A 12,571-nucleotide genomic window follows, 5' to 3' on the forward strand; every position below is an offset into this window, starting at 1 on the left:
AATCACCCCCACCCCCAATGGTAATTGGCACTGTAACCTTTTGATTGTGAATCAAGCACTAACCAGTGTCACCCCAACTATATTTTGCAATAAATACATTAATCACATTCCAGATTCTCATAGGAAAATTCTACACATTTACTAACATTGCTACCATGCAGTTTGCATTGTTTTTGCGTGCAACGCTAAATGAATAGTTTCGAGAAGAAAAGCATCTGAGCGATATACCTTATATTTAGGTTCAGCACGTGATTTGAAAACTCCACATACATTATGACACCGAAGTTGTCGCACGTGGTGGTGTATGTTTTATTGAAGAAAATTCAAGAGCGTTCTTATCGGTTAACGTCGCATAAAAAAGAGCTTTTTCCGACAAACAATGAAGACTTAATCGACTTTTGTATGAACATTCGAGCGAGGTGCGTATTGCCTACAAAGAGGAAATAAGCTCGCCAAATTTGCATCACATAAATGTATAACGACAGGCAAGTCAATTTTTTGTGGAAAAAAAACCGTACAGGGTGTCCTTAAAGGTACCATAAATTTAATATACACATATATATAATTAGACAGCAGTTTGATGTTGGTCTATACAACTATATAGATGCACAAACTTGGTAGGATTCATATTTTATCGCACAAGTTTTAGGTTCTTATTTCAGCAGGGCCCAAATAAGTTGTTAGGCTCTATTTCGTGGGCGTCCTGCGACCGTCCAGATGTTATACAGCGCAGATCCTAGTCAGATCATGTCTTACATAGGTCGCGAAGCAAACGGCAAGTATCGGTACACGCTTTACACGTTCAAGTTCCATCCGCCGAAAGCTGCACGTGTCCACCATGGTGTTAGCGCCATCAATTGTTAATATTTAAACCACGCAGCTCAAAGCGCTGTCCACTTATAATTCATTTTAATGCAGATCAAATGAAAATGGAAGTGCTTTTGCAGGCGGGGGAAAAAACTTTATGAGATAGCAACACTGTTCAGTCAAATAAACCGGAGGTGAATAAGTCCTCTTGTTTTACCTGCCAGGCAATGCTAAACATGTCATATCATATCAGTGACCCCCTTTATCAATTATTCACTTGTTTTTTACAGTGTGGCATTAGGCAATTGGAAATGTATATACATTAGAGTTTGAACACAAGTATACAGAAATATGCTATTACACTGAATTTATGGTACGTACATAATCCTACATTTATTACGACGGTGGTTGGTTCCTTGTACGGGGGATATAAGGACAATGCCCACAGCGCCACGTGATCAAATGTGGTTCCCATTGCATTGATCCTAGAGGGATGACGATGTTGGTGATGATGGACCGAGTCAAACCTGGCTGGGATGTGAACCCCTGGACTCACAATTGGGAGCCCTCTGCCCGACCGAGATGTATCTGGGTTCACAAAGCAAGGTCACAGAGCAGAGAGTCTCAAGAGTGGGGACTAATGCATTGTAAGCAATGCTATTGTAGTTATATTACCAAAGGTAGGGTATTGGCAATGACATATTCTGTTTTCAGCGTTAGTTAGCTTGTATCAGTTGTTTACTTATCCTATTTTAAGAAAAAAAATGGAAACATAATATAAGCAGCTTGGTTTGATGTGAGGACATTAGCCAATGCAGATTATGCTACGAAGTTCACAGCCATAGTACAGGACTTGACTTTCTATTTCCATGGCCAAACAAACCCAGTATGAAATTGTGAGTCATAATAAAACTAAGTAATCAGACCATGCTACTGTGAAAAGAGGTTACTTCTCTCTGGTAATCAGACTAATTAATTTACTTAAATGCTCCCAACACTGGATGCGTGGAACATGCAACACCCTGCTCGCGTCTCGGTCATACCCGGCAAACACATTCAGAGATACCCTTTTGCCGGTTCAAGGAAACGCAATATTTATTTAATGAACTCACTTATACATTTGCTAAATGTGGCCGAACAGTTTGGAATACATTGAGAATAGTTAAAAATGTAATACAAATATTACGTGCTGCATTCAACTGGCCCCTCGGATGTTTGTGATGTCATTCTAAGAAGATTGTACACGTTTGTTTTGTAGAGTATTGCCCTTTAAGCAAGGCCAAGAAGCGCATCAGCGGTGTTCACACAAGGGAGTGTTATTAAACTCTTGATTTTGTTCTAATCTGAGCATTTATTCAGAATTAACTCTCCAGTGTAAACACTGATTGAGTGCCATGGCCAGATAATCTCATCTACCCATGTTGGGTTGTTATTATTTTTTATAACACTTGTCCAGGGCCTCCACTCTTGAACTTCATCGTGCACACTCAAGGTCACATTGCTTGAGTATGATTTCAAGAGGTGCAACATTTATACCCAGACAATAAAATAATCAGCTTGAATTAGCCTTATAACAGGTCGTTTTTGGCACGGACTCTAAAATAACATCGGACAAGCGATTGCAGAATTAAACTTGACGAGTCTGCCTGCCCACGTAATGGGGCAGCACACATTTCCAATGCGGAGACTCGAGCTAGCGGTGTAAATTCCACATTCCTAAGGAAGCCATTTTCTCCACAGGACACCTCCTGTTAACCTTGGGAGTTTCCATCACTTGTAGTAATGTTTTATGTGTGTTAGATAAGACATTTCAAGAGTTTCCGTGTGTCTTATGATATTTCTTTTTATATGTAAGAGATATTTCCTCGAGACGGGGGTAACGCAATTTTCACACCCTACATCAATGCACAGAGAAAGCAAATTCCAGCAAGCATGTAAGAAATATCACATCAACATTCAAACAACCAATAGCTCGCATGAATATTTTAACAAATTAATATATTTGACACACGTAAGGTTATCAATACACAAGTGATATTTATTTTTTATTTACAAAAGCCAATCAGCCACTTCTTTTTTTCCTCTAGGTAGTCAAAAAAGACCTATATAGTTATAGATGAAGATTGTGTTATAGTTTTACGCAGGCGTGGATGCATATCGTCTGCTAGTATTGCACTTAAAACGTTTAAGATACAGATTCTCTGAGAGGATCTCAATAGTCAAAGCTAAACATTTGCACAATTACTTAAATCTCTGAATATTCAGGTCACGTTCAAGTATTCTTAACGGAAGGGATGCACGTGTGTGCTGTGCACCTTAACATGTATTGCAGTAGCATAGCAGCAAGAGGCAAGGGACATCTGTTGCAGTCTACTTACAGAGGTAATCCACAAATACCGAGTGTCAAGAAGGTATAGAATCAACAAACCAGTAGGCTGCAAATGGCAAAATACTCAGAACATTGTTCATTTTGGAGTGACAACATACACCGTAGCGGATTTTAAATAAGAATAAGAGTGTTAGATCGGTTGCCTGGAGCCAGCCGTAATGATTAACACGAATGAGGTTTCGTTTAAAGGAAGACAACCCGTAAGCAAGATAGCTGCTATTTTGTAGCTCTATGCTTGTGCATACAACTGCCACGTGGGGATTACTCTCCTCTGTCTGGTATTATTGCCACCAAACCATATCAATTGACTTCTAATCGGACTTCAGGGAGTCCCGATTCATTCACCGCACCATGCACACATGCACAATAAGCCACCTGTGCGGCCTCAATGCTGACTCGCAGCTACGCTGAAGGCCATAACCTTCGTTCACAAGGTGTTGCCCCTCTAACTCACGGCAACATCATGATAAGCATCACTAAGCGGGGGGGGGGGGGGGGGGGAAGAGAAAATTCATGTTTAGTGAATGGAGCTCAGGATCTGTGGAGCTCATAACGGTCACAAATCCACCTCGAACCAGTAAATGGGCTTCTGGGGGTGCACTGGCACGTTATTATTCTCACACAAAGTGGATTTCCACAGCAGCATCTCTGTGGACCGACACCCTGCTCTGACATAGAAACTAAACAGAACCCAGTTGTTTCTTGGGCTTTGTCATTCGTTAACGAACCTGTGTTTCTTTCGCACGTTCCAGACTGGACAAGGTCCCTCTCCGATCATGAGGATAGGGAACGGTCGATGTGTATGCATTCCAAACGATAAGTTAACAGGAGCTATAACGAAATATGTTGGATATGTTCTAGATTTGAAAAAAACCAAAGAGTATTTTGGATATGCCCTGAGAATTCACAAAAGGCACAACCTCTGTATTTACAAAAACATAAAGGGTGAATGGAAATTGTCGAATTCCTTTCAACATGTCCCACTTTTGCCAATTATTTTGTAACTGTTGGATAAAAACCTACGTCAATTTAGCTATTACTTTTCCAAATGTATAGCTTCATGCTGGGATATGCACAGGGGCACGCGATTTCTAATCGTCTCACGTTCTGATAAGTTGTGGTTGCTTGCAGTTGAATAGCAAATGCTTAAAACAACCACAATTTGAATTGAGTTTCTTGATCAACCATTGAAGCATCAATACATTTACTTTTATGTTGTTCATTTCAAAATGGTGCATTACATTTTAACTGCAATGTACACATTTCCTCCGGTAATCGCACATGCTAAAATTAAAAGTAAAAAATGAAATACCTTTACAGTTGATTTGTTATGAAACTCAACTGACACGAATACTTCCGTATAAAGAAAACTGATCAGAGTTCTCTAACCAACTCTAACACCTACTGATGAACTCTGAAAGGTGTTACAAATACTGGATGCTTTGAGCAAGATCTACGATTTCATCATTGGCATCGTACCTCGCATGATCGGATATCAACAAAACAACACCGTTCATGTAAAAAGATGGCCACATTCTTAAAATGTACTCGGAAGTGACCTGTGTATACCACTTAATTACTGTCTACGTATCAACAAGCTGTTGGCAAATGTGTCGCTTTTCATATTGGGTTTGCATTGCTCACTGCAACGTGGCGGCGTGCGTCACGCTAGCATACACCGCCCTATACACACACAGCTCTTCCCACGTGGTTAACTCAGTATCCAACTCGAAACCCACTGTGCAGCCGTACTGGAGATTCACGCTCTTCTGGGACCGACTCCCGATGGGATCACCCCCCTCTCTCTTCTCTGTCTCTCTCCACGCTTTCCCCTCGCCTCCGTTGTGCACGAAGCTTCGTGGCTGACACCAACCATCCTTTCACTCCTGGTGCAGCTTCTCGTGAGTCAGCTGACGTTCGTACTGTCGACACGAGAAGGCAGACAACAAAAACACTTAAAGCCTTTAACATTCCGTTTTAATACGCCGCAGCCCAAACTGAAACATAACTCATGAGCTGACGTACTTAGTGTTGAAACATGCTAGTGGGCTTGGGCAGAACATTTACCCGAAGGTGTTATGGCTGGCGGTCGAAACTAATGATGGAGTGGCAGCCAATGTTAAGAAGTCGAAAGGACATCCACCGAGGAGATGGGAGTCATGAGATTAGCTTATGTGCAAGCGCAAGATGAAATGTTGTATGGGAGATGGTTGCACCTTGGGAAGGCCTTCATCCAGCAGTGAATTATGACTCATGGAAATTATGATGACATAGCAAAGATCGCAATCGTTTTTGTTTTTTGCAAACTTCTTACGATGAAATGCGACCTGCTTGGTTTCTGATGAGCCCCGATTGGATCGAATGGACGCAAGATTGTTTGGTTATAAGCTGTGATCTCATAACATACTAGTTTTCTGCACACGACACCAATGTAAACATTGTAAAAACAAGTCTGGAATATATAGAAAACTCACTTCCACTTATGTTGAAATAATATGTAAAAAAAATTACTTTGATTACATCACCCAGAATGCACTTAATCTCGACAGACCTCCAAAGCCTGGATCAGGGCTTGGATAGGCGGCCATCGTGCATGGCTGTAGGACGACGTGGTGGACAGCAGAGGAGCCGTGTCGCAAAATACATTGTTGTACTCTACTTTTATAGCTCCCATATATCTACGCTGCCCACCTGCAACAATCCGCACTCACCAGCTTGGTGAAGTAAAGTATAGCAAAATAACAGCTATGATCGACATGGTATGGGGAAAATCTCATGCAGCAGGGGACTGACAAAAGGGTTATAAATGTTAACGCGTACTAAACAGTTCAGAGACAAAGCCAAAACCAATGCAGCAACCAAGCCACTTGAAGAGAATAAAGGACCCAGTAAATGTGCAACTTTGCACCAAAGTTGGTAGGTGGTTGGCGAAATGTTGGTCCAGCGTTCCATGTTGTGGAAGCCACTGATATTCTGATATTAAGAAGCCACTGGAGCTATGCACTCTTAAATCTAGAATTAAAAACTAATTTATTTTTGAGAAGAGGTTTTCCCCTTTTTTCTGGCAACAAAACAGCTGTGTTAAGATGTTAAAACACCAAACTGAAACCTTTTACAAGGAATCATGTCTGCATTAACCACAATACTTGTGGTCAGAATGCAAACAAAAAACGTACTCTGATAATATATGCATTGTCTTTGAAACTGATTGGTCCACACCAGAGACAGATTTCTTTTGAGCCTAGTCTCAAAACGGTGTTAGACCAGAGGACGCCAAAAGGCGTACATTTATTTTTGTGTTTAGTTTGTTGTCCTTCCCCCGCACCTCCGATTTGTACGGTTGGCTACGTACGGTGCGAGGGAAGTTTTAACATTTCCACATAAATGTTTAATGGGGAGGGTGTGAAGTGTCACGCACGTGCTTTGTTGTGGAGTTTGGTTTTACCATTGCGAGCTGCCGGCCGATGTTCCCCATTGTGACTCCTCCTGCAAAAAATATACACGGCAGCCAGGAGCGCACGTAGAGGAAGTCTGGAGATGTGTACCTGTCAACAGAGAGAGAGAGACCGGCTCCCGTCACTAACAGCCACAGTACAGTCAATAGTTATATTGCGTAATTTAAACTGACAGGGCCCGTTCTAAATTTCTACGCTGCCATGGGATAAACAGGGAGCACACTGGACTAGCAATTCAGAGGTCGGAGGTGTGCCTTGATCTCCGAGCATAGCAGTTAAAACAATGGGTAAGTGTACAGATGATTCAGCACCTCTCTCCACCCAGCAGTGAAAATGGATATACCACAGTCAATCAGCAAATGACGAGTGGTGGGGGTAAAGAGTGGGTACTGCCACCTCTTTCAAGATATCTGGCCAACATGGAAGAGTCCTTTCAAATACCAACTTGCACTCCCTCTAGTGGTAGACCCTCCGGCCAGCAGTGGCGTGAGTAAGCGATTGCAGAGCTTTGCCTTTCATCAGTTTCAATCCACTGATGGATGAAGTCGTCCCCTTGCCATGTTAGTCAAGGGGGTTGTTTGACCAGTGCAGGTTGGTGAGCGAGGGGAGATGAACCGAGGACCGGTTCAGATATCACTTGCCACTGCTGTTAGCTATGGCTGGGGATTGAACTCTGGTCGTTTAAAACTAGAACTCAACTAAAGACCGACTGAGCTATATAGCTCATTTTCAGAAGTAACCTGGCCACAAATGAGAGCTCAATGAAGTGGCTTATCACGGGGAAATTTCTAGCAGCCAAATAGTCTCGGCTCATGTTGCTTCTAAATGTGGACGGAAAAACCAGAGGGCTCAGAGAAAAGTCCATTCGATCACAGGGAGAACATGCAAACTCCAAATATATCGGGATCGGGATCAAACCCACGCACCTCCTTCATGCCAGGCGAGGTAGTTAACATCTGGCCACAGACAGAAAGGTTGCCTTTCTGTCTGGAGTTTGTATGGTTCTCCCCCTGTTCTGCATGAGTTTTCTCCGGTTTCTCCGATTTCCATATCACTCAACTGCGATTGCACGAAGCAACATCGCCCCCTACTGCAAAAAACTCGGCAGGACCCCCCCCCCCCAGAAAGCGAGTCTTGAGACTAAGTGAGGCTTCCTGTGTAAACAAACATAATATAATAAAACTAACATGTAAGAGTCAAAAGTGCAATAAGACATTACAGTACAATGGAATGTGTAATAAAATGCTGTGTAAAAGCACGTGGTCTATTGCGCGTGTGCAATAGGGACTGCTCCTCAACCTCAAGTAAACTCCAGTGAAACCTGTAAAGAGGACCTTTCATGACCGTGCAATAAAACCAGATACAACTCCTCTCCAGTGGTAGGCTAAAACGAGATAAGTGAAATTGCTGCCTTGTATTGTATGCACGTTTCTAGTAAAGTGTATTGCGATATAATACAATGTGCAAGGGCCAGCACTGTCAACGTCTGAAACATGCAAACTTTCGTACGAGAGAAACCCATCTGCATCGTACTCTGGCCCCTTATTCAAGTCCAGTCTCAACAGCTTCCCTATTTCCTTTGCTGACGCACTCTTATCTATGAGGTACCTTAATTTGCACATCGCCTCCTAAAACACACACACACCTGAGTTTCTCAAGCACCCCGTGATGCACACGTGACTTGAGAAAGTGGTTTCACTTAAACGCCTCGTGAATCCCAAAAACGTTGTGGTAGGTAGAAAATTCAATTGTGTAACACTAACGCACACAATGGGACAGATGTTTTCATCATTTACTCTTCAGAATATGGAGCAAATGACATCCTGCAACATGGATAACTTTTTACGCGACATCAAATGGTATTTGCAAGCGACCCTGTTATAAGACTTTTCTATTCTTGTTATTTAATTTAAATGTACAGTCCTCCTAATTTCGTGTGGGTCGTGAGGGTTATTTGACCATACATCACCACACTCGTCAGTGGGGAGGTGATGAAAGCAAGGGTGCATCGACGTGGAAGCCAAGAAGTACATTACAATGCACCTTGCTGCAAAGCCCTCTGCTGCCCACCACATAGCCCCAGAGCCTATAGCAGCCTGTTTTATGCATGGTGGCTGTGAAATTCAGAGGGCATATAGCCTTTCGGACCTGATCTGGCTGATGCCAATGGCTTGGCAACAGAAGTTGTAGTAAACAAGATCGCCTCTTATAGTAGACTACAGGCGCGATGTAATGCAAGGGTCAGATGACGAAAATGCCAAACCAATAAGGCCACGAATTGTTCCCAAGCGTGGGAGACCATAGGTTAACCTAACATTGCTTCGCACATATGCATGCAGGTGTAAATATGCATACACACAAAGATTATTAAGGCGAGTCATGTTAGCAACCACCGATTAACACCAGAAAACCACAAAAGAGCTGTGTGCAACACCACCTCCAGCTGCCACCGTCCCCAAAGTGATGTTGACCAAGCTACACAGGGCAAAGATTTTAGGCCGAGTCGACTTAGAAGGCCAAGTCAGGTAGATACAAATTACCGATGATGTGCATGGCTAAGGATAGAATGCTGTAGGTTGATCATGTAGTAGGGTGCACAAATTACGACGCCCATGGTGTGTGTACTTCTGAATATACATAACGTGCGCAACCACTAGTGCACTGCACATACAAGTCTAGCCAGCTGTCATTACCATCGTAGCACTTGACTCAAAACGGAAAGCCTGCGAGTTTATACCACGGTGGTGGTGGCAAAGTGAACCCATCATAAATTAAGCACTCATTTGTGAGACGTGAATTGTGGTGGGCTCATGCTAGCATTGTCCCCACTATTGGAATGTGGATAATTCCACCGCTGGATGAAAGGCACCATCATGAAGACCACCGTCAAACACAGCTCAAACGATCATCCGAGCAGGGAGATGCTTTGAGGCGACTTGTGTATAAACAGTAAGCATAACGTTTTCCAAAAAAGTTAAATTAGACTTTCCACAATACCTCCAGCAATATTCCAATATATCCGTCAATGCAGTTAATTTATGTTGCAATGAACTTTAATTTTGAACTTTTAGTGACATCTACCAGGTCGGCCTTACAAACCAGGCCATTCAAGCACAATTGCCAGCTGGTAATATTAACTCACCAACTATAAATGGTGCAGGACAGAACTACAAAAAAAACCACTAAGTAGTGATACTAGAAATGTGTACAGCTCCATAACAAACAAAAAACTAAATTCGTTTTTTGGCCACGTGTACAATCAACAAGTCAGCGGACTGCAGCAGTTCATGGATCGGGAAGTCAGAGGTTATTGCCCTGGAAGCTCCTAACCTACACGAGATGGATAACAATGTACAATCGAGGAGCAAACATCCTGTCACTAAGATTAGAAATTATTATACTCGCAAGCACTAACACGTACCTTTTAATTTGAAATTAAATTATATCTGTTATATCTACAAATGCCTAAAATCCAAATTTTCTCATTCTATCGCATATTCACAGGAAATTATAATTTAACATTTAATGTGCAAACGTTATGTTTTTGTTAATAATTGACAAGAGGCATGGAAAACACTCCACTCTTATCTGGTTTGAGAGGATGAAAACAAGTACTTTGGTTTGGTTATGGGATATTATCACAGATAACGTGGGTATTTTCTGAGACAGTGATTCTCAACCGGGAAATGGAAGGTCCCCATTCTGAATAATGGCCATGAGTTAACTGTAGAAATTCCACATTTCTTTTGCAGGAGGTACCTTCGCCACAGGACCCTTCCACTGATTAATTTAACGTTATACTCACTTTATCAACCACAGAAGGATGATGATGAGCTGAATAAAATTCTCAATTATTATATCCATACTTTTAGTCAAATAAAAACACACCGACTAAATTAGGTTTCCATGACGTTCGATCCATCAAACATTTAGAACTTCCCAAAATTTTTTTACGATCTTTAGACACAGCCTTTCTGCTAAATAGGCTCAGTTCTCCACTCTTCTTATTACATTCTACCTAGGACATAAGAGTGGGGTTATTAGAAAGGAAACGCTTTGTATATTAAGGCCTGACCTGGATTTGCTGTAGCAAGCAGTCTAACTCATGTCTGGCTAGTATTATACCTATGAGCAGCAGCATACTAACGTAGAAACCAGATTGGAAGTTCCAAATGGTCTCCTTTAAGAAAGAAGAGACCACCTGCAGACTTCACAGCACAGCCCCGGCCTGTTTTTAATCGTTAAAGTGAATTACTCGATAGGTTGAATTCCACCAACAACTCAGTTGTTCATAATACATATTTTTGGAATTAGATTGCATAAATATATAAATTACTGAACTCAGATGTTCGGTAATAATGTTTAGCTGGTGGCAAATTCAATACTTTTGAAGGCAAGGATTTGTGGATGGAGTAGACTTGAGAAACTACCCAAACCTGGTGGGCTGTGCATTTAGCAAGAGATGGCAGTGTAGGAAGTGGGATTTGTGAACCTGTCGATGCAAACATTTGGCCATTATCCCCTCTAGGCTCTGCAATAGCCTCCCACTCCCAAAAAACGAAATAAGCCCAAAATTTACACGGTTTTTCGAACATAAAAGCGCCATTCTGGACGAGTAAAAAACTGGCCCACAATAACAATACAATTAAAGGAGGTGGCCGGGTGGCTCAGAGGTCAGCATGCTCAGCTGGCATAACTTAGATCCTGGGTTCGAATCCAGGCACTGACATTACACTGGGCTTTCAAGTGGAGTGAGATGATGGTCTCAGTCATTTCAATGAAAGCACAAAAAAAGCAATCTCATTAAATTTGGTTGTGCACTTAATTTGGTTAAATTCCAGCTCTGACATTTTAAATAAAAATGATACTATCATGCTTCAAACATCACCGTGATATGCAGAGTAGATGGGAAAGTGCTGCTCCCTACTGTGTTGAACAGAGGTGAATTAAAGGGATCTCAGAGGTAGCTCTGTGAAATCTACTTCTGTGGGCCATTTTCAAACGCAAAGGGTTGGACTCTTCTGCAGAAGTTCCGAATGTTTTCCTAGTCTCATGAAATGGTGGCAATAGCAGTCATGATACAATTGGGATTTTTTTTAACCTGCCACAATAAAACAAAGCCACAATGAGGTGGATCAACAGTTGATTTGTGAGTGCTTGCAGCATAAGGACAAAGAGCAGTATAACACCAAGATTCAACCTTTGGACCCTCTTGTTTGTTTATGAAGCAAAAAGGTGGATTGGTGTAATTCCAAACTCAATATAAACATGCTTGGTTAGACCTTCCCCAGGTTTTGATCGACCACTGGAACAGATTTAATTACTTTGGATGTCAACAGCCTATTATTTGCTGACTGACTTTACACCACTCTCCATATGCAAAAATATACAACGCGTTATAATACAGTTTCCAAGCACAAAACATTAGGACTCTAGATACAAAACTATTTTCCAGATCCCTGCCACAATGTGGTGAATGGCCGTGACATGGGATCGCGATTGTACTCAATAATCTATTATTTCTTTAGATTTGTTTGCCATGTCTGTCTCTTTGGTTAGTCTTGTTTGGAATGTACTATGCATCTCATCAGGACCGTCTTTCTCGTTTTTTTCTGCCTCATATATGTACCAGGGTTGCCACAAAATTAGGGGCAAGATGAGGAATTTTCAATATCAACACAAAAAGCTGTACATGAAATGAGCAACTCTGTCAAAAACACCTCCCAGGGTAAAAACATACATTGAATAATGCGAGTCAAAAGTTTCTGCCACGTGTATACCGAGCATGTCAGAGGCAGCAACGCGTGCTACAGCCATTCAGCTCTAGGGTCTCTTGAGGTCACGGGCCCTAGAAATAGTTAAATATTTTAAAAAGTCTGATAAAACTGCGGTCCTCTTGAATTGTATCACTTCCACGTCT

At 41.9% G+C, this 12,571-nt stretch overlaps 1 protein-coding gene across 2 annotated transcripts in view; it reads right to left on the reverse strand.

The window, feature by feature from the left end:
* Positions 1–1,875: 1,875 nt before the first annotated feature.
* LOC133344994 (insulin-induced gene 2 protein-like) overlaps positions 1,876–12,571 on the reverse strand; it is a 28,474-nt gene continuing 17,778 nt past the window's right edge. For both annotated transcript variants that reach the window (XM_061555330.1, XM_061555331.1), the window contains exons 5-6: positions 6,642–6,741; positions 1,876–5,118 (exon numbers count right to left, since the gene is read on the reverse strand). In XM_061555330.1, the coding sequence (XP_061411314.1) occupies positions 5,077–5,118; positions 6,642–6,741 (142 nt within the window). In that variant the 3' untranslated portion in view covers positions 1,876–5,076. The remainder of the gene's footprint in view (positions 5,119–6,641; positions 6,742–12,571) is intronic.

This window comes from Lethenteron reissneri, chromosome 21, assembly GCF_015708825.2.
Source record: "Lethenteron reissneri isolate LAM-NWPU_2019-01 chromosome 21, ASM1570882v1, whole genome shotgun sequence".
NCBI lineage: Eukaryota > Metazoa > Chordata > Hyperoartia > Petromyzontiformes > Petromyzontidae > Lethenteron > Lethenteron reissneri.